Below are 21,320 nucleotides of genomic sequence, written 5' to 3'. Positions count from 1 at the left end.
GATACTGAAAAGACATGATGATTAAGTGCAAGGCATGATCCTGGACCAAGAAAAAAAATTCAGTATGAAGGACATTATGGGGCAATTGGCAGATTTGGAACATGGACAGTAGATTAGATAATACTACTGTATCAACTTAAGTTTCCCAATTTTGATAGTTGTACTGTAGTTATATAAAACATGTTCTTGTTCTTAAGACATTCATACCTGTGTTTTTATAAGTAAAGGAATATCTTGTGTACAACTTACTCTCAAGTGGTTCAGAAAAAAATACTGTGTATTTAGAGAAATAATGATAAAGCAGATGTGGTCATGATGCCAGTTGGTGAATCTGAGTGAAGAGTATCCTAGAATTATATTCTTGCCCCTTTGCTGTGAGCTTTAAATTATTTCCAAATAAAAAAGAGTCTTATTTTTTTTAATATATGAAATTTATTGTCAAATTGGTTTCCATACAACACCCAGTGCTCATCCCAAAAGATGCCCTCTTCAATGCCCATCACCTACCCTTCCCTCCCTCCCACCCCCCCCCCCATCAACCCTCAGTTTGTTCTCAGTTTTTAAGAGTCTCTTATGCTAATAAAAAAGAGTTTTAAAAAGGGAAGGTACTCCGGGCACACCAGGCTGCCGCTTTGGGTACCACAGTGCTGGGGCTGTGCATGGCTATTGATAACACCTCCAGCCACCCCAGACTCTCAGCTCTCTGTGCTACTAAGGAAACTCAGTGTGTGACTGACCCTGGAGCTGTCCTGGATTGACTCGAAAAAGGTAGGATGAGTCAGGGAAATGAATTCTCTTTTGTCGTTTTATTTACTCCAATTCTGAACTCAGAAACTGACATTCCATACATCTCAGAGATCTCTGTGGTAGAGAAAGGGAAGGGAACCTACCTAAATATACACTTTGCCCTGGATAATCCAGACTGCACATTTCAGTACCGACAACGTCCATTTATCATTGATATTGGTTTTATACGTTTCCCAACAAAGGAAGGCCAAGATTTCCCCCAGAACCAGCCCAGTAACTTGCCCATTCCCCCAAAGGAGAAAACTAAGTCCCAGCAAGGGCCAAGGTAATGGCTAGGAGTGCCCTGCATTCCCTCTGCCAAGGTTAGTGGTTTCGACTTATAGAAAGTTGCAGATTGACCAAGAAGCACGGATACTAACCTGGAATAGAAGATGCCTCAGCACCCCACACCTCTGTTCCAGGCCCTGACCCCCCCAGGACAAGGGTAAGCCACCTTGTCATTCTCATCTCTAGAAAGGGGAGACCACACAACAACAGAAAGGCTGGGACTGAACCCAGAACCGCCCCCCCCCCCAGCCCGGTGCTCCTGTCCTGTTCACCTGCCACACCATCCCACTCCCCCTCTCCCCAGGGGTTGTCAGGGACAGAAGGCCCCTCCCTCATCCCCCTCAATGTTGTTCCACTCCTCCCCCTCCCATCACTAGGGTGTCCAGGACATTGTGTGACTCAGGAAACAGCTCAGACGTGAGGCTTGCAGTGGGCAGAGGAGGAGGAAGGGGCCGTGGGAGCAGAGGAGGTGGCTCCTGCCTCGGTGAGGGCTCTGAGGGTCCTTGCCTGAGGAGGCAGAGGATCTGGGTGTGGGGCGGTGCTCTGGAATGCAGCCCCCTTCACTGCTGCTGCTGCTGCTGTGTCACTCAGTCGTCAAGACCAGAGGTGAGGCATGGGGTAGAGAGGTGACGGGACCCATCTTCCTTAAGAGGGTGTTGATGGGTTGGGGGCGGAGGGCCAAGCCCCATGCTTTGAGAGGACACCGGGTGGAAGAGAATCTCACCACCATCACCCCCCAAATGCAGGGAGAGAAGACTCTGCTGCTGCAGCTGCACAAACCAAGGCTTTGGGGCCTGTGCCAGGGGCGGTGACTGTCTGGGGAATGGGTGGGAGGGTGCCCGCCTCAGGGAGAACCCAGTTGGCCTTAGTGCTGGCGGACAGCAGGCTCTTGCAATCACATTTAGGAGGTAAAGAGGGAAAAAGACTGGCCACCTGCTAGGGAAGGCGATGAGAAAAAAGCAGGAGATGGAGACATGGGAAGGTCAAGGGCTGACCAAGTCCCTTTCCCGGTCCAGCTGTCCCCACCCCCCGGATGGCTCAATGCTGGGCCCTTCCGGGAGGAAATCCCTTCAATGTCTCAGCCATTCACCTTCCAGGAGTCCCCTGGGCCCCCCTCCTGAGCCCTGTTGTCTCCATTCCAAGGGATGGAGCCTGAGGCTGACTTGGAAGGCTGGCTAATAAACAGGAAAGGGGGTGGGGATTAGGAGCTCAGAGGATCCCCAGGCCTGGGATGGGGGCGGGGCGAAGCGAGGGCAAGAGCACCACTCCCTTAAGGATCAGGCAACTGCAGAAGTGGTGGTGGCTGAGAGCACATGTGGGGCTGCTGCAGGCAGCAAAGCACCCAGAGAAATCTGGGAGCACAGCGCTCCCCACTCCCATGCCTTCCTCATCTCCATCCCTAGTGCTTCGGTGTGGGGACTTCCCAGAACCCTGTGCCAATGGAGGCACCTGCCTGAGCCTATCTCAGGGACAAGGGAGCTGCCAGTGAGTGTGTCTCCTTGGAGTGGGAAACCAGAAATGGGGAGGGAGAGCTGGGGAGGAGGAGGGACTGGGAAGGAAGGAGAAAGGGAGGAGGTAAAGGCACTAAAGGGAAACAAATGAAGGCAAAGGAAGGGAGGTGGGAGAGAAGGCAAAGAGGACCCAGTGACTTAAGTTTCCACTCTCCTCCCCTGCTCAGGTGTGCCCCTGGCTTCCTGGGTGAGACATGCCAGTTTCCTGACCCCTGCCAGGATGCCCAGCTCTGCCAGAATGGGGGCAGCTGCCAAGCTCTGCTCCCCGCCCTCCCAGGCTCCCCCAGCCTTCCCTCTCCCTTGGCCCCCAGCTTCTCCTGCACCTGCCCCTCTGGCTTCACTGGCCAGAGGTGCCAGGCCCAACTCAAGGACCCCTGTTCTTCCTTCTGTTCCAAAATGGGCCGCTGCCATATCCAGGCCTCAGGCCGCCCACGATGTTCCTGTCTGCCTGGATGGACAGGTGAGCACTGCAGTGGTGGGGAGGACGGGACAGGCAGGAACACTGGACTGGGAAGTGGGGTGGGAAAGATGGAACTGGAGTCTGCAAAACAGCCAGCCCCTTTGAGGACAGAGGCTGTGACAATCAACAAGCCCTCTTGCTGACCATTGACCCAAGACACATTCACCAGCATGGCTGTACCAACGGTTAAAACGTTGAAGTGTTTTCCAACCCGTTAGTAAATGGCTACTGCCATAGCCCCCTTAGTGCCCCAGCCTGGCCCCTCGACCCAGTAGCTAGAGGGTTAATGCCTAGCACAAGGCAGGGAGAGGGGAACCTCCTAGATTCTGCATAATGGGCATCTGGCCTTTATTCTTCCAAGTAGGAGCCCATAACAGCACCTGGAAAGACGGTGGTGGTGGGAGGTGTAATGGGGGTGGAAGGGATCTGACCCAGAGAGAGGAACGGGTATCAAGGCAAGGAAGAGGGGTGCAACCCGGGGATGAGGGTGTGGGACCCCTGGTGGGCAGGGCGTCCTAGCCCGGGGAAGCAGTCAGGGGTATGGGACAGAGGTGAAAGCCCCTGGAGAGGAAGGCTCCTCTGATCTACCAGGAGGGAGGGGACTGGACAGGGCAGTGAAGACCACACGGGGAGGAAAGTGATCTGTGAGGGGTGGACTAGAAGAGCAAGGCTTCTCAAACGTGGCAAGGCACAGCAATCACCTGCAAAGCCTGCAACATACTGGTGCCCACGTCCCAGAAAGGCTGCTTTAGTGGGTCTGGGGTGGGCCCAGGCATGGAGATAGTTTGAGTGCCTGGGTAATTCTGAGGATTTGGGGGTGGGAGACCAGCCTCTCGTGGTGTGACAACAAGGAGGACTGTCAATGGCAACTTGCCAGGCCTTGTGCTTCAGAGCAGCGGCCCACGTGTCCAGTGCCAGCTCTGCCACCGATGAGACGCACGCCCTTGCATCAGGTAGTTAAGCTCTCTGCATCCTCAGTTGCCAGCTGATGTCCACACGTCATAACGTTGTCGAGAGGAGGAAAGGGAGTGATGTTCAGGAGGTGGTCACTTAGCCCAGTGCCAGCCGCCACCACCGCCGTTGCCACTGGGGGGAACACATGAGACGTCTGTCTCCTTATCATTATCTGCAACACTGTACCCACCTAAAGATTAGGAAATCCAGACAAGGGAGGCCAGACACACCTGAGGGCACACAGCGGTGGTGGCACAGCAAGGTGCCGAGTCTGGAGGCCAGCTGCTTTTCTCCTCCCCACCAAGGAAAGGCCACCAAATTTGGAAGGACACTGTGTCTCAGGTCTGCTCCGCAGGGCCAGCCTGCAGTACTCCCACCAACAACGACAGCTCCCGTTTTCCAGAATGCCCAAACTGAGGCAAGGGGTAGTGGAGCAGGGCAAAAAGCGTATGGGAACAAAGAGAAGGCAACATGAAAATCAGACACAGATAATCCAGAGTGAGAGCTGGATTCTCCCAGCAGAGAGGGGGCGGGGATTGAACAGCGCCCTCTGTCCTCTGCCTCAGGTGAGCAGTGCCAGCTTCGGGACTTCTGCTCAGCCAATCCCTGCGTCAATGGAGGGGTGTGTCTGGCCACGTACCCCCAGATCCAGTGCCGCTGCCCACCTGGCTTCGAGGGTCATGCCTGCGAACATGATATCAATGAGTGTTTCCTGGACCCAGGGCCCTGCCCCAAAGGCACTTCCTGCCATAACACCTTGGGATCTTTCTGGTGTCACTGCCCCACTGGGCAGGAGGGTCCACGCTGTGAGCTCCAGCCAGGACCCTGCCCCACTACGGGCTGTCCCAATGGGGGCACCTGTCAGCTGGTTCCAGGGAGAGACTCCACCCTCCACCTCTGCCTCTGCCCCCAAGGTGCGTCCTCACGTCTGCCACCCCTCTCCCGGGGCAGGGAGGCCCCTTCCCTTCGCTAATCCCATGACCCTGTCAGGTTTCAGAGGCCCGAGCTGTGAGGTGAATCCAGATGACTGTGCTGGGCACCAGTGTCAGAACGGGGGCACTTGCCCGGATGGGCTGAGCACCTACACGTGCCTCTGCCCAGAGGCCTGGACAGGTGAGTCGTTTAAGCCAAGTCCATGGCCCCCGTGGTCCATATGATCAGCCCCTAGCCTCCCCTCCTCACAGGGCTCCCAACTCCAGCCTTTGTCCCCTTCCCATCCCATCCCCCACAGGCTGGGATTGCTCCGAAGATGTGGATGAATGTGAGGCTCAGGGTCCCCCTCGCTGCCAAAATGGGGGTACCTGCCAGAACTCAGCTGGCAGCTTCCATTGTGTGTGTGTGAGCAGCTGGGGAGGCACAGGCTGTGAAGAGAACCTAGACGACTGTGTTGCTGCCACCTGTGCCCCGGGATCCACCTGCATCGATCGTGTGGGCTCCTTCTCCTGCCTTTGCCCACCTGGCCGCACAGGTGTGACAGAGGGCTCGGGGAGGTGGCCGTGAGGATGGCAAGTGACAGAAGCATAAGGGGGGCAGCTGGGATCCTCAAGCGGCCCATCCTGCCCTCCAGGACTCCTGTGCCACATGGAGGACATGTGCCTGAACCAGCCATGCCACGGGGAAGCCCAGTGCAGCACCAATCCCCTGACAGGCTCTCCACTCTGCCTGTGTCAGCCTGGCTACTCGGGGCCCACCTGCCACCAGGACCTGGACGAGTGTCAGATGGGTAAGGCATCCCCACATCAGATCCTCTCTGAGTCCCAAACAGCCTCTGCAAATTGTTTTTCAAATTAAAAATACAATCATCTCTTTTTTCCCAATTTGGTCCAGATTTGGCAATTCTTCCCTACACGGTCTTCTCACCAGTGCTTAGCCCTCCGGGCCCCACTTAGTCCTCGTCTGTGTTAAAGACACCAGCCCTTTCTCCGCTGTGTTCATTCTGCCACAAGCAGGCCCTCGTGCCTTCCCTGGCAGTCTGGCCTCCTTGCCCTTCTGCCCTGGGCCCCTGTGAACTTCTGACTCCTCTCCTCCTAGCCCAGCAAGGCCCCAGTCCCTGTGAACACGGCGGCTCTTGCCTCAACACCCCTGGCTCCTTTGACTGCCTCTGTCCCCCTGGCTACACGGGCTCCCGCTGCGAGGCTGATCACAATGAGTGCCTGTCCCAGCCCTGCCATCTAGGCAGCACCTGCCTGGACCTGCTTGCCACCTTCCACTGCCTCTGCCCACCAGGTACTAGATGGATGGGGCCCTGAGTAGAGGACACAGGGGACTAATCCTGAACCCACTAGGCATGACCCCTCCAGAACATAGATAGCCCCAGGCCAGTTGGGATCAGCTATCAAAGAATACCTCTTTCTCATCTCCCCACCCAAGATGAACACTCTGGGAAACCCATGGCCTCTAGGAGAAGGGCAGCCACAGATGGTACTGAGGTTGTACACTGCTCAACTCTGGGGGTGACAGGAGAGCATTCACTTCATAGTCATTGTAAAGTGCGCAGCCTGGTCCACTGTGCACAGAGGCCCATCAAGGAAGAGCAGAACAACAGCAGCCTCGGCTCATGCCAACTCAGAATGTTCCTCCTAATCACAGAAACTCTCCCCTGTAGAGATTGAGTAAATCCTTAAAACCCCAAAGGGCCTGTATGCTTGAATTTGGTACAATAGGAAAAAAAAGTGCCACAAGGCTGCACCTACCTCCAAGTTACTTTTAAAGGAGACAGGTCTCCCCAGGGGTATAGTCACCAACCCGATATCAGGAAGCTGAATGAAACCAAAAAAATAATAGCTTACTTTATGCCAAGTACCACCTGAACATCTTACATGCATTTTGTCATCGTGGCAAGAACCCTCTAAGGTCAGTATTGTTACTGTATCCATTTTACAAGAAACAGACACAGAGAGATTAAGTGAGTTGTCCAGCCAGTAAGTGGCATGGCCGGGATTCAAACCCAGGGCTTCAGTAGATTTAACCACTACACCAAACAGCCTTCCTAAACTGAGCAGCATCCAAGGAAAAAAGCTGAGAAAACCATGCAGTCATCCAAGGGACAAGGTCATAGATACCAAGGAACTTCAGAAGCAGAATCCCCAGGCAAGAAGTGGGAGGCAGCCGAGGTCTAGAGGCTGATCCAGCTTCAGTTCAGGGTGAGACTGTGGATACCAGGACAAGCCCAAAGACACAGGACAAATATGTGACCAACAGGCTACCCAAATGCCCTTCAAATACCCCCCCTTGGGGACTCCTGGTCTCCCTGGCACAGAAGCCTGCTGGGGTAGAACAAGGGGCATGACTCACCTCCAAGCAGATGCCCATTTGTTTCATTTGACCTTGAGGACCTCCAGGCTCATTAGCCCAGCCCAGTGAGCCTGCCATCTGGGCACAGAGAATGGCCCCCAAAGGTACTTCCTTGCTGCCCCTCGGGTCCCAGCAGGTGCCTTGCTGTGAGGGAAGGACCCGTCCTAGCTGTGCAGACAAGTGAGAAAAGACCCCTAGAGGAAGGGAAGGGGCCCCTCAGCCTTCCCACCCTTCCTGTCCATCTCCTCTGGGGCTCCAGGCTGCCTTGAATCCACATCCCACATCCTTTCACTATGACTCCCTTTCTGGTTTCCTATCTCATCACCGCGTCACACACTCCCTCCTCTTTGGTTGCCGGGATTGCCTCCCACCATGCCTTGCCTCCCACCATGCCTTGCCTCTGTCCTGTCCAGCCCCTGTAGGAACAGGGCAACCTGCCAAGATGGTCCTCAGGGTCCCCACTGCCTCTGCCCCCCTGGCTACACAGGAGACAGCTGCAAGGTGAGGGGTGCTGAGCCAAGTGTGCTGAGGAGGGCAGTGGCTGATGGGCTCTAGTGGGAGGGTCTCAGGGACTAGAAGAGCAGGGAGCTTGGGAAGGTAACCACATGAAAGGGGGTGTGGAATCTGGGAGTTGAGCTCTAGCTTGAGGTTTGCATGGAGTAGAAGTAAGGAAAGGATTTCTGATCCCAGGAACTGTTCTGGGATGTGGGGGTGGGGGAGGGAGGCTATCACCTGGCCCCAGACCATTCAGGAGAGAGCTTGACAGGTAAGGATTTTGAGCAGCTGGCAGAAGACCATCTCTGGGCCTGAACACATGACACTCAGTCTTGCCCCATGCTGTCTCCTAAACCTCAGACTCTGGTGGACATCTGTGCCCAGAAGCCCTGTCCACACAATTCCCACTGCCTCCAGACTGGGCCCTCCTTCCAGTGCCTGTGCCTCCAGGGATGGACCGGGCCTCTCTGCAACCTTCCACTGTCCTCCTGCCAGAAGGCCGCTTTGAGCCAAGGTACTAACCCAAGGACCAACTGGGGAACAGATGAAGAGAGAACGGGTGTCCCTCTCTACCCGATCCCTAAGGGCATCCACATACAACCTTTGACCAAAACAACCAACTAAGAGTCAAAGTAACACAGACCAACCACTACTGCTGATTCTATAGCTCAGCCCTCCTATCACCATGCTCAAAGCAACTCAAGCAACACCAACCAACCCAGACAACAAGACTCCAGTTTATCACAACCACTGAGACATAACTCCATGTGAAGCAACTCAACTCTGTCACTATCATCATAACTCAGCTAGAATGGATCACACTTAACCCAACTTCACTCAACTGCTGCTCCCAATCATTTTCATGTTATGCCAAACCCCTTGTGAAAGAATACCCCCCCTCATTCCAATGAGGTTTAATATGAGCAGAAATCAGGAAAGAGACTACTGTGGGGTTAGCAGATGGGAATCACAGTGAGAGAACATCACAGGATGCCAATTCAGGGGACAGACTTAGGCACCTAAAGTTTCCACTGAGTTCTTTCTTCCTTGAGACTTGTTTTAAGCCAAGAATACAGTTGCTTACAATGCTCTAATAAGTTTAACAAGAGTTATCTCTCTCCATTCTGGCAGAACAGGCAGGAGGGGGATCTTGATGTCTTAATCTCTTGAACACCAGAATTTATTGACTCCTCAGGCTCCAAGTGTCCTCCACCTACCCCAGGAATGTCAGTGATCCCCATGAGCCTCTCTGCTCTGTGTCTGGGGCCCCTGAGAACCTAACTTAGCTTTGTCTATCCCTGTTTGCCCTTCTTCTCAGGCACAGAAGTTTCTTCCCTGTGCCAGAATGGAGGTCTCTGCATCGACAGTGGCTCCTCCTATTTCTGCCACTGCCCCCCTGGATTCCAAGGCAGCGTATGTCAGGACAGGGTGAACCCATGTGAGTCCAGGCCCTGCCAACATGGGGCCACGTGCATGGCCCAGCCCACTGGGTATCTCTGCCAGGTAAGCCGGTCTAGAGGAGAGCAGTAGGGGAGACAAGCGTGGGTGGATGTGGGAAAAGCAGTTGTGGGGGCGTGTAGTGATGTATTCATTTCCCTTTCCTTTACCCACATACCCAACCAACCACCAAGTCATGCCATTTTGCCTCCTAAATCTTTCTCAGTTCTGTCCTTCCTCCTTCACCCTTTGTCCCACTGCCTCAGTCTAGGCCTTTGCTGCCTTCCACCCTCCTCCTATTGTCCCTGCCTCCCCCCTTGTCCACCTATAGGCTCAACCTTTACTCCACTACCAGGGTGCTCTGTTGAAAACGTTAAGCTGACCTGTCACTCCCCTGCTTAAAATCCTTCAGTGGCTGCCCACCTCTTTTTAAAAAAAAAAAAAATTTTTTTAATGTTTATTTTTGACAGAGACAGAGCATGAGCGGGGGAGGGGCAGAGAGCAAGGGAGACACAGAATCCAAAGCAGGCTCCAGGCTCTGAGCTGTCAGCACAGAGCCCGACATGGGGCTCGAACTCACAGACCGCGAGATCATGACCTGACCCTAAGTCGGACGCCCAACTGACTGAGCCACCCAGGCGCCCCGTTGTGGCTCTTTGATAGTGAAATCTAAGGCCAGCGTGACCCAGCCTTGCCTGCTTCTTAGGTCTCATGTCCCCACATCCCCGCCCTCCTACTCTCTGCTCCAGCTGCTGTTGGCTTCCCTACACACCCCTTATACTGGCTCTCCAGTGTCCTTCCCCACCCACTTCCACTGGACGGTGCTCAAGAGGTGCCTTCCTCAGGGAAATATCCCTAACTTCTCTCCAGACTGGGTTTGGGCCTCTCCCTGGTGGTTCAGATCACTGAGCAGAAGAGGCAAAGCTGGGATTCAAGCCCAAGCAGCCTGATGCCTGTACTCAGAAGGCTGACTTTGGATAAAAGGTGTGATGCAAATCCCCCAACCATCCTCTTTAACTTTTTAATTTTATTCTTTAACTTTTTATTATGACCATTTTCAAACACACAAAAGCAGTGTACTAATTAGTAGCAAACACCCCTTCACCCAACACTCAGCTTTACCTCCCCTTTCCTGAGACTCCTTCCCTCCGATATGTCCAAGATACCCCCTCACCCGCTTCTCCCAGCCCTCCAGCCACTCCTCACGCTCTCTGTAATTCCCTTTTGCTCCACCTTTCTGAAGCCTGGTACTGCATTCTTACATGCTCTCCTTCCTCTTGCAAGAACTCAGCACATGGTACAGACCTCATCGATGACCCTTCTCTCACTAGCAGAAAGGTAAACAATTGGAAAATGGCTAAGGGTACTGGTTATGAAGTCACAGACTTGCACTGAATCCCAGCTCTTCCACCTGCTAGCCGAGTCATGCAGTCTTTCCAGGAATCATTTGCCTTTTCTGTAAAGTGAGAATCAAATGAGATAATTCACATACAAGTTTGTTGGGAGGGTTTTATGAGCTTATGTATAGAAATCATGCAATAAATGCTAGCTGTCTCTCTGGTTTACTGAGAACGTCATGGAAGCAGGGATGAGTTCTAATTTTCTTCATATTCCTAGTGCCTACAACAGTGCCTGGCATGAAGCAGGCATTCAATAAACACTTACAAATTAATTAAGAAAGCATGGCAGAGCCTGGCTGTCAGGCGTGTGATTGAGGGAGGGAGGTCTTACCAAAAACAGAACTATGTTTAATAGCATTGTATCATAAGATGGTTTGGGACTGCTGGAGCGGTTAAATTGCCCACTATTGAACAAGGGTATAGCATGGAGTTGAGATACAAAGGTGAAGCTACGCAGGGCTGTGATGGATGATCAGTTGAGTGATACTCTGAACTGGAAGGTAGGGAAGGGATTGGGCAGACGGTCTTGAGCTGGCTCCCCTGTACTGTTGAGATGGGCTGGATTATTGGTTCCCTGTCTGGCCCTCCTTGCTGGCAGTGTGCCCCAGGCTATAATGGACAGAACTGCTCAAAGGAATCCAACGCTTGTCAATCCCAGCCCTGTCACAACCATGGGACCTGCACCCACAAACCTGGAGGATTCTACTGCACCTGCCCTCCAGGGTTTGTGGGGTTGCGCTGTGAAGGGGACGTAGATGAGTGTCTGGACCAGCCCTGCCACCCCCCAGGCACTGCAGCCTGCCACTCTCTGGCCAATGATTTGTACTGTCAATGGCTGCCTGGATACACGGGTGAGGGCTGGGAGGGTGTGTGTAGGCATCTCTGTGGCACAGCTGAGTTGACAACCCCCACCCACAAGGCAGCCTAGTCATCATGTCCATCCCCCTGCCTCCCCACCCCAGGGAATATGCCCCAGGATCCCTTCCTGTGCAGGTAGTACTGGGTCAATTCCCAGTAATGAGCTAAGAAGGGGGCAATAACTGAAGTAGCATATGACATCTAACTCCACCCACCACAGGCCAGTGGTGTGAAGTGGAGACAGACCCTTGCCAGAGCCAGCCCTGCTCCAACGGAGGGTCTTGTGAGACAACAGCAGGACCACCCCTGGGTTTCACCTGCCACTGCCTCCAGGTAAGTAACCACAAAGCAGTCTTCTCTGTTTCCCCCAACACTGGTGCCAGGTGAGAATGCCTGAGTGGGATCCTAGAGGGGAGTCTAGGGAGCACTGGAGTGGGAATTATTGATGAGAACAAGCCCACGTGAATGGCGATGAGTGGCTCTCAGAAGCAGTTCAGGGGGGCAGGCAGGATCAGGTGTTAGCATGAATGGATTTTCAGAAATCATTGGCACTGCCCAAGGTAAGGCCCCAGAGTCAAGCTGGGCGACCTTGGGTAAGTTCTTTTACGTGTGCGTGTGTATGTGTGTGCGCGCGCGTGGACCTCAGATGCATGAAATCAGGTTAATCATAAGCCTTTGCTCATGATACACTATCATCATTGGTTTGTGCACCGCCTTCTTTTTATTATTCTTACAACATAATACCCAGGAACCTAACCTAAGAATTACAACAGTAACGATGACTCACATGTACTTATGTCTTCCTCTAGCCTCTTCCGCTTCCAGAGAAAGACAGTTTATCACCCTATGTCCAAGGATTAAGATAATATTCATTTAATACCACTCTATTAAGTGTTTAGTCTTCCAGGTTGTTGCACACAGCGGTGGTTCATCCGTTTTCACTGTGTAATATGTCATTATGTGAAAAAACCATGGGCCATGGTTTCAACATCTATAAAATGACTTGATATAAACCTGATGTTCTCTGAGGCCCCTTCCAGATATGAGATTCTAGGGCCATCTGTGTTATCTTAACCCAAGAGTTTGCTTGGGGGGAGTGGGAAGAATAATACAAGGGCCTTCCCCAACATCTCTCTCCTCTCCACAGGGTTTTGACGGCCCCACCTGTAACCACAGAGCCCCCTCCTGTGGCCACCACCACTGCCACCACGGTGGCCTGTGTCTGCCCTCCCCCAAGCCTGGCTTCCCACCCCGCTGTGCCTGCCTCAATGGCTACGGGGGCCCTGACTGTCTGACCCCACCTGCTCCTCATGGCTGTGGCCCTCCTTCTCCATTCCTACACAATGGCAGTTGCTCAGAGATCCCTGGGCTGGGGTCCCCAGCCTTCCGATGCTCCTGCCCTCCCAGCTCTCCAGGGCCCCGGTGTCAGAGGCCTGGAGCAAAGGGATGTGAGGGCAGAGGTGGAGATGGGGCCTGTGATGCTGGCTGCAGCGGCCCTGGAGGAAATTGGGATGGGGGAGACTGCTCCCTGGGGGTCCCGGACCCCTGGAAGGGCTGCCCTTCCCTCTCCCGGTGTTGGCTTCTCTTCCGGGATGGGCAGTGCCACCCACAGTGTGACTCTGCAGAGTGTCTGTTTGATGGCTACGACTGTGAGACTCCTCCAGCCTGCACGTGAGCCTAAAACCCTGACTTCAGGTTGGGGGTGGGGAGGCCTCTAAGTTACAGTGTGACCACAGCCTCAACTCCAGGCAGTTTCCACCCTTGATAACCATTGCCAAGTAGGGGTGGAAGACACTAGGCTCCAGCCCAGGGGAATAGGGCAGCATCAATATTTAACATGGGGACCAGGAAGGAGGGCACTGCCTCTGTCTGGGCTCCTAAGAGTTGTGAGAGCTCTGGCCTCAAGCCTCTCTAAGACCTGTTGCCATGGAGTATCTCCCCTAACAACCAGCACCCCTGAGGGAAAAGGTCTTTGGACTCTCCTTCAGGGAGACAGGAGAGCTTGGGAGGGTAGGGAGAAGGGACAGTCTTAGGAAACAAGGGTGTCATAGACATTAGAGTGTCTCAACTACCTACCACCCAGGGCCTGACTAAGCCCATTGCTCTGGAGCTGTATCCACTTAGCAACCTGTGCCCTAGAGGCAGTGGAATATCAGGCATCTCTCTGGAATGAAGAAGGGGGTCAAGTTTCTTTGGCGATCCTGAGTCCCTCTCACTCAGGCAAGGAGAGAATCATGAAAGCAGAAAGGGGAAAAAAGTTCCTAACCTACAAGGGAAGACAGATCAGGTTTGCCGCAGATCTATCCACAGAAACTTGGGAGGCCAGAAAGGAATGGCAGGACATATTCAGTGTGCTGAATCAGAAAAATATGCAGCCGAGAATTCTTTATCCAGCAAGGCTGTCATTCAAAATACAAGGAGAGATAAAAAGTTTCTCAGACAAACAAAAACTAGAGGAGTTTGTGACCACTCAACCAGCCCTGCAAGAAATTTTGAGGGGAGAAAAGATGAAAAAAAATTTTATATATATATATATATATATATATGTGTGTGTGTGTGTGTGTGTGCGCGCGTGCGTGTGTGTGTGTGTGTGTGTATAAATACAAAAGCAACAAAGATTAGAAAGGACAAGAGAACACCACCAGAAACTCCAACTCTACAAGCATCATAATGGCAATAAATTCATAACTTTCAGTATTCACTCTAAACGCCAATGGACTCAATGCTCCAAACAAAAGATATGGGGTAACAGAATGGTTAAGAAAACAAGATCCATTGATATGCTATTTACAAGAGACCCACTTTCGACATAAAGACACCTTCAGATTGAAAATAAGGGGATGGAGAACCATCTATCAGGCTAATGGTCAACAAAAGAAAGCCAGAGTAGCCATACTTAATCAGACAATCTAGACTTTAAAATAAAGTCTGTATCAAGAGATGGAGAAGGGCATTATATCATAATCAAGGGGTCTATCCACCAAGAAGACCTAACAATTGTAAACATTTATGCCCCAAACTATAGAAAGCTTATGAAAGAAATTGAAGAAGACACAAAAAAAAAAAAATGGAAAAAAATTCCATGCTCCTGGATAGGAAGAACAAATATTGTTAAAATGTCGATACCACCCAAAGCAATCTACATATTCAATGCAATCCCTATCAAAGGAACACCAGCATTCTTCACAGAGCTAGAACAAATAATCCTAAAATTTGTATGGAACCAGAAAAGACCCCAAATAGCCAAAGTAATCTTGAAAAAGAAAACCAAAGCACGAGGCATCACAATCCCAGACTTCAAGCTGTTACAAAGCTGTAAGCATCAAGACAATATGGTTCTGGCACAAGAACAGACACCCAGATCAATGGAACAAAATAGAGAACCCAGAAATGCACCCACAAACATATGGCCAACTAATCTTTGACAAAGCAGGAAAGAATATCCCATGGAATAAAGACAGTCTCTTCACCAAGTGGTGCTGGGGAAACTGGACAGCGACATGCAGAAGAATGAACCTGGACCACTTTCTTACACCATACACAAAAATAAACTCAAAATGGATGAAAGACCTCAATGTAAGACAGGAAGCCATCAAAATCCTCGAGGAGAAAGCAGGCAAAAACCTCTTTGATCTTGGCCGCAGCAACTTCTTACCCAACACACCTCCAAAGGCAAGGGAAACAAAAGCAAAAATGAACTAGTGGGACCTCTTCAAAATAAAAGCTTCTGCACAGCAAAGGAAACAATCAGCAAAACTAAAAGGCAACCGACAGAATGGGAAAAGATATTTGCAAATGACATATCAGATAAAGGGTTAGTATTTAAAATCTACAAAAAACTTATCAAACTCAACACCCAAAAAACAAATAATCCAGTGAAGAAATGGGCAAAAGACATGAATAGACACTTCTCCAAAGAAGACATCCAGATGGCCAACCGATGCATGAAAAACTGCTCAACGTCACTCATCATCAGGGAAATACAAATCAAAACCACCATGAGATACCACCTGACACCTGTCAGAATGGCTCACATTAACAACTCAGGCAACAAGAGATGTTGGCGAGGATGCAGAGAAAGAGGATCTCTTTTGCATTGTTGGTAGCAATGCAAGCTGGTGCAGCTACTAACCAGCTTGGAGGTTCCTCAAAAAACTAAAAATAGGGGCGCCTGGGTGGCTCAGTCCATTGAGCGACCGACTTCGGCTCAGGTCATGATCTCGCAGTTCGTGAGTTTGAACCCTGTGTCGGGCTCTGTGCAGACAGCTCTGAGCCTGCAGCCTGCTTCTGATTCTGTCTCTCCCACTCTCTCTCTGCCCCTCCCCTGCTCATGCTCTGTCTCAGAAATAAATAAACATTAAAAAAAATTTTTTAAACCAAAACTAAACTAAAAATAGAACTACCCGACGACGCAGCAATTGCACTACTAGGCATTTATCCAAGGGATACAGGTGTGCTGTTTTGAAGGGGCACATGCACCCCAATGTTTATAGAAGCACTATGAACAATAGCCAAAATACGGAAGAGCCCAAATTTCCATCAATGGAAGAATGGGTAAAGAAGTGGTATATATATATACAATGGAGTATTACTTGGCAATGAAAAAAGAATGAAATCTTGCCACTTGCAACTCCGTGGATGGAACTGGAGGGTATTATGCTAAGTGAAATTAGTCAGAGAAAGACAAAAATCATATGACTTCACTCATATGAGGACTTTAAGAGAAAAAAAAAAGATGAACATAAGGGAAGAAAAGCAAAAAATAATAGAAAAACAGGGCGAGGGACAAAACATAAGAGACAAATATAGAGATCAAACAGAGGGTTGCTGGAGGGGCTGTGGGAGGCGAGATGGGCTAAATGGGAAAGGGACATTAAGGAATCTACTTCTGAAATCACTGTTGCGCTATATGCTAACTAAATTGGATGTAAATTTAAAACCATAAAAAATAGTATTATTATTAGTTTATATCTTTTGACCCCTTTTACCTACTTTGCCTACTTCTTGCCCCTCACCTTGGCAATCGTCTATATCTTCTCTGTATTTGTGAGTTTGGGTTATTATGTTGAGGGGGTGGTATTTTTTTTTCTTGTTTTTTGTTTCAGATTCCACATATACGTGAGATAATTTGGTATATGTCTTTCTCTTTCTGATTTATTTCCCTTAGCATAATGCCCTCCTGGCTATTAAAAATAATGTGGCAATAATACAGGTGTGCAGGTATCTTTATGAGTTTAGTAATTTCATTTCCTTTGATTAATACCTAGGAGGGGAATTGCTGGGTGATAATGGTTGCTCTATTTGAGTTTTTTGAGAAACCTTTATATTGTTTTCCATAGTCACTGCACCAATTTACAATCACACCAACAGAGCACATTGTTGCCCTTTCCTCCCCATTTTTGCCAATCCTTGTTATTTCTTGTCTTTTTTATTACAGCCATTCTGACAGTTGATAGGTGATATCTCTTTGCGTTTTGATTTGCATTTCTCTAACGATGAGTGATCTTGAACATCTCTTCCTGTATTTCTTGGCCATCTGTATATCTCCTTTGGAAAAATATCTATTCAGAACACTGCACATTTTGTAATTGCTATTTGCTTTTGTGTTATTGAGTTGTATGAGTTCTTTATATATTTTGGATATTAACCCCTCACCAGATATGTAGCTTGCAGATGTTTTCTCCCATTCAGTATGTTGCCTTTTCATTCTGCTGATGATTTCCTTTGTTGTGCAGAAGCTTTTTGGTTTGATGTAGTCCCACTTGTTTGTTTTTACTTTGTAGCTTTTACTTCTGGTGTCAAATCCAAAAACTCAGTGTCAAGACGGAGATCAAAAACGTTCTGCCCCCAGTTTCACCCAGGAGTTTTATAGTTTTAGCTCTTATGTTTAAGTCTGGAATACATCTTGACTTAGTTTTTGTGTATGGTGTTAGATAGGTGTCCGGTTGCATTCCTTTGCTTGTGGCTGCCCAGTGTTTCCAACACCACCTATTGAGGAGACTGCTTTTTGCCCATGTTACATCCTTGGCTCTTGTTGTAAATTAACTGGCTACATATGTGTGGGTTTCTTTTTGGGATTTCTGTTTCTGTTCCATTGATCTAGGTGTCTACTTTTATACCAATGCCATACTGTTTTGATTACTATAGCTTTGTGATAGAGTTTGAAAGCAGAAAACATGATGCCTCCAGCTTTGTTCTTCCTTCTCAAGATGGCTTTGGCTATTCGGGGCCATTTGTGGTTCTATTCACATTTAAGGAATATTCTTTTCACATTCTATTTTTGGACATGTTCTTAAATTTTGATAGGGATTGCACTGAATGTGCACACTGCTTTAAGCACTGTGGGCATTTTGACAATACTAACTCTTGGGATCCATTATCATGGAACGTCTTTCCACTTATTTCTGTTTCTTGTAATTCGTTCACCAATGAGTTATGGTTTTCGGTATACAGGTCTTTCATCTTCTGGTTTAAATTTATTCCTAAGTATTTTATTCTTTTTGAGAGACTGCAAATTATTTTCTTGATTTCTCTCTCTGCTAGTTTGTTATTCATGTATAGAAATTCAACACATTTTTATATATTGAATATCTGTTCTTAAACTTTGCTGAATTCATTTACTAGTTCTAAGGGCATTTTTGTAGGGTTATTTAGGTTTCTATATGGCATATCATGCACTCCTAATAAGTGAAAAGGTAACTGGGAATATAGAATGATGTCATCTAACTTGGATGAGAGTATGCAGACATATGGAGTGATTGTTTTCAAATTTTCTAAAATCTTTTGTTGTTAATATAATCAAACGAGTCCATAAGTATGGTTTGTTTTTGATATACTGTTTTCTTTAAACCAGACATATAGAGCTGTGACATAGACCGGTTCTTCCCAACACTTTCCCACCCCACACTCTGTGCGTCTTGGGAGACAGCCACCCTGTCTCTTTTTTCTGTCCTGGAACCCAGTGCCTGACTCAACTCTTCAATGAATATTTCTCGAAATAATGCACTTGGGGAGAGACTTATTTTTTCATAGATTTCCTGAAAGGCACCCTCCCCAAAACACTGAATTTTACAGAAGTGTTTCTGATCTACCTGGAATCCTGTGAGGATGTCTTAATTTTGCATGGGGCTTCCTTTGCAGAAAGATCAGACAGCCTAGCAGTATTCCGGCAATGTCTCTTGTGACCACGAGAGGGCGGTGTTTGGCTGCTCTTGACAAGGACACGGCTCCACTTCAACAGAGGATCCAAATTAATCTCCTTCAGGACTTAGTTCACAGTCTTCGCCAGTTGCTTTAACGACTACTTATTCGCTTTTACGCTCTAGTTTCTTTGGGATCTATTGAAAATGCTATGCAAGTAACACTTAAAGTAATATGCTGACTAGAAGATGTCCCTTCTTACACAGACACATAAAATTATGAATGACTGAATGAAGGTGGACGTTCACCTAACATAATATAGAAAATGAACCCACAGTGATCAAAGACCTAAATTTAAGAGATAAAACTAAAACTCTGAGAAGAAAGCATAAGAACAAGTCTTCCTGACCTTATTTTGGCATCTGTTTCTTAAGGATGATACCAAAATCAACAAGAGGAAAAACACATATGTGGATAAATGGTCACCAACATGATTGCCTTTCCACTTGGCTCTTCATGTGCTCCAGGCACCAGGCAAGAATCGTACAAATCATTTCTCAAGTGATTCGTCTGACAACCCACTTAGCAACATCAGTTCTTTCTCCATTTCAGAGATGGGGTCGTGAGGCTCATAGGAACCCCTGGGGTCACTCAACTACAAAGAGGCTGAGCAGGGGCTAGAACTGCTGTCTCTCTGCCTTTGGAACTTGTGCTCCATCCACACTGCTCCACCCAGGAACCCAGAGGTCTGCAAATCTTCCATATCGAATCTCTAGGCCTGAAGACCTCACTGAACTGAGGGGGCAGTGTTGCCTGCCCTTATGACTGGGGCTTGGCTTGTTGGCCAGGAATGGCAGCCAGCCTTTATCTGAGAAAGAGGAGGGTTCTCCCTGGGCACCAGGAACAAAGGTTCATGTAGCTTCAGGGCTGAGATGTCTCGTCTGCAGCATCTGATTGCAGCCTTCTTGTCAGGTAGGCCCCACAGGGGTGACAAGCACCGAATTCGAATCCTGCCTCCGCCTCTCTGTGGGGCAGAGTTCCCTCATTAGTCAAACAGGGACAGCATTTCTACCTTCCTCATGGAATTGTTATGGTGACTTAGTGACATGATTCATGTCCCAAAAAGGCACTCAGTAATCCTTAGCTGTACCTGTACATGTTACTCCACTGTGAGCCCACTGCTGCCATGGACTCAACCTCTGCATTCTCTGTCCCCTCTGCCTGGTTCGCCCTGCTCCCTCTGACTCAACTGTCCCTCCAGAAAGCCTTTTATCACCTCCAGTGTGGGTGGAGTGTCCCTCAATTGGGCTCCCACAGCACTGTTGTTCACCCATCACACCCAGGCCAGCCCTAGGACTGGACATCACCCACAGCTTGTGTCTCTGGACATAGTCCCAAGTGTTGAGATCTGTGCTCTGGAGTTCCCTGAACTGTCAGCTCCTCCTTGGGCCAAATTTTGTAATGCTCACTGAAGGAGCTCTTTCCCTCCAAAGCAGCCAAAGCAAGCTGCCCTCAGCCCCCATGGCACCTGCCTTCCCCACCCCTTCTGTGCAATCAGTGGTGCACAGCATCTTGGGCCTCATTGGATGCTAGGATCCCAGTGTCTTTTGGTGCTTAGTATTGAAAATATTTTCTGGAGGTGAATTTGGGTTTTGATGGAAACATCAGTAGGATGAAGCTTGGCCACTTCCAACAAACCACCACAGAGCCTGTGCCCCTGACCAATATGGCAGTAACCCAGCTCATGGCAGCCTTTCCCCCTTAGCCCTCACGACTCTCCTCTCTTACCTGCTCCCCATTCAATGGTGTTTCTCTCTCTTCCTTCAGGGAGAGCCCCAAGTTTCCTCCTTTTGAGGATCTATCTCCTCTGTCTGGGGAGCCCCATCTTGCGGCAGAGAAGACATAGGTTGCTGCCCATGGCCTCTCTTACTGCTTCAGATAAAGTGGACTCTCCCTGAATTGACTTTATGGGAGGAGAGGAAACCCCCCTTCTTCTCACATGGTATCTTAAACAGGAAGCACAGCCCCCTCTCTCACAAAAATTGAACTTGAGGGATACCAAGGTTGGGGCTAGCAGGTGCAGGGGGTCACTGCCGGAGGAGCCTGAGGGGTGTTGAGGGGTATACCCAGTGCCAAAACCCCTGGCTGAGGCTCTATCTATCCTGCAGCTTCCATGAGCACTTAATGTGATTTGTAAAGGTCTCCCTTGCTCACAGAAGTTCAAGTGGTTCTTGCTGTTGCCAATAAAACTACATCTGGATGAATACATTCAACTACATTTCCTACTGATGGTCTATAACTCATGACCTGATCTGCACTTACAGGTTCTTTCCTGAGAGGAACAGGCCCAGCCAGGGCGAAGGGCCAGCAAACAGACAGCAGTGGCCCAGGCTGCATCTCCCACTAGCCTGAAAGCAGGGCCCAGCTGCTCTACTTAGAAGCTGAGTTATGGAACAGGAGGGAAGAAGTGGCTGGGGTGCATCACAGGACGGGGCCTGGATGAGGTGTGCTCCAGGACATAGGATAGGGATGCTGTCAGGGTGGCCATATGAGGGGGATTTGGGCTCTTCCCTGCTCTATGGGTCACTCCTAGGTACTCTCATGTGCTCAATCTTGGCTTGTCCTCCTAATTCTTCAGGTATCCACTCAGTCTCTGGGGTCCCTCCTTTCCCAAATAAGGCCCCAACTTAATAAAGA

The 21,320-nt window shown here is 49.6% G+C and overlaps 2 protein-coding genes and 1 long non-coding RNA gene across 9 annotated transcripts in view; 1 reads left to right on the top strand and 2 right to left on the bottom strand.

The window, feature by feature from the left end:
- Positions 1-21,320, bottom strand: part of LOC111560582 (butyrophilin-like protein 1) — a 54,404-nt gene that overhangs the window by 29,737 nt on the left and 3,347 nt on the right. The gene's annotated exons all lie outside the window — the stretch shown is intronic.
- Positions 1,475-20,889, top strand: LOC111558978 (neurogenic locus notch homolog protein 4-like). Of its 7 annotated transcripts, none has more exons than XM_045051505.1 (12): positions 1,478-1,680; positions 2,478-2,559; positions 2,753-3,045; positions 4,566-4,913; positions 4,990-5,112; positions 5,231-5,467; positions 5,567-5,722; positions 6,031-6,225; positions 9,107-9,291; positions 11,224-11,476; positions 11,704-11,816; positions 12,631-13,814. In XM_045051505.1, exons 1-12 carry the CDS (start codon positions 1,623-1,625, stop codon positions 13,156-13,158), a joined length of 2,571 nt encoding a protein of 856 aa, XP_044907440.1. In that variant the 5' UTR covers positions 1,478-1,622; the 3' UTR covers positions 13,159-13,814. The 7 variants fall into 7 exon arrangements, with proteins under 7 accessions (XP_044907441.1, XP_044907440.1, XP_044907442.1 ...); XM_045051507.1 differs by lacking the exon at positions 12,631-13,814 and adding an exon at positions 20,451-20,889 and having other exon boundaries at positions 1,479-1,680; XM_045051508.1 differs by lacking the exon at positions 12,631-13,814 and adding an exon at positions 18,624-18,784 and having other exon boundaries at positions 1,479-1,680.
- Positions 3,767-7,023, bottom strand: LOC123383585. Its single transcript, XR_006593431.1, has 3 exons — positions 6,693-7,023; positions 4,230-4,412; positions 3,767-4,131 (listed from the first exon to the last, which is right to left on the bottom strand). It is a non-coding gene; the product is annotated as an uncharacterized LOC123383585 (long non-coding RNA).

This window comes from Felis catus (genome assembly GCF_018350175.1).
Source record: "Felis catus isolate Fca126 chromosome B2 unlocalized genomic scaffold, F.catus_Fca126_mat1.0 chrB2_random_Un_scaffold_44, whole genome shotgun sequence".
Taxonomy (NCBI): Eukaryota; Metazoa; Chordata; class Mammalia; order Carnivora; family Felidae; genus Felis; species Felis catus.
This window is presented reverse-complemented; position numbering and strand designations above follow the sequence as displayed.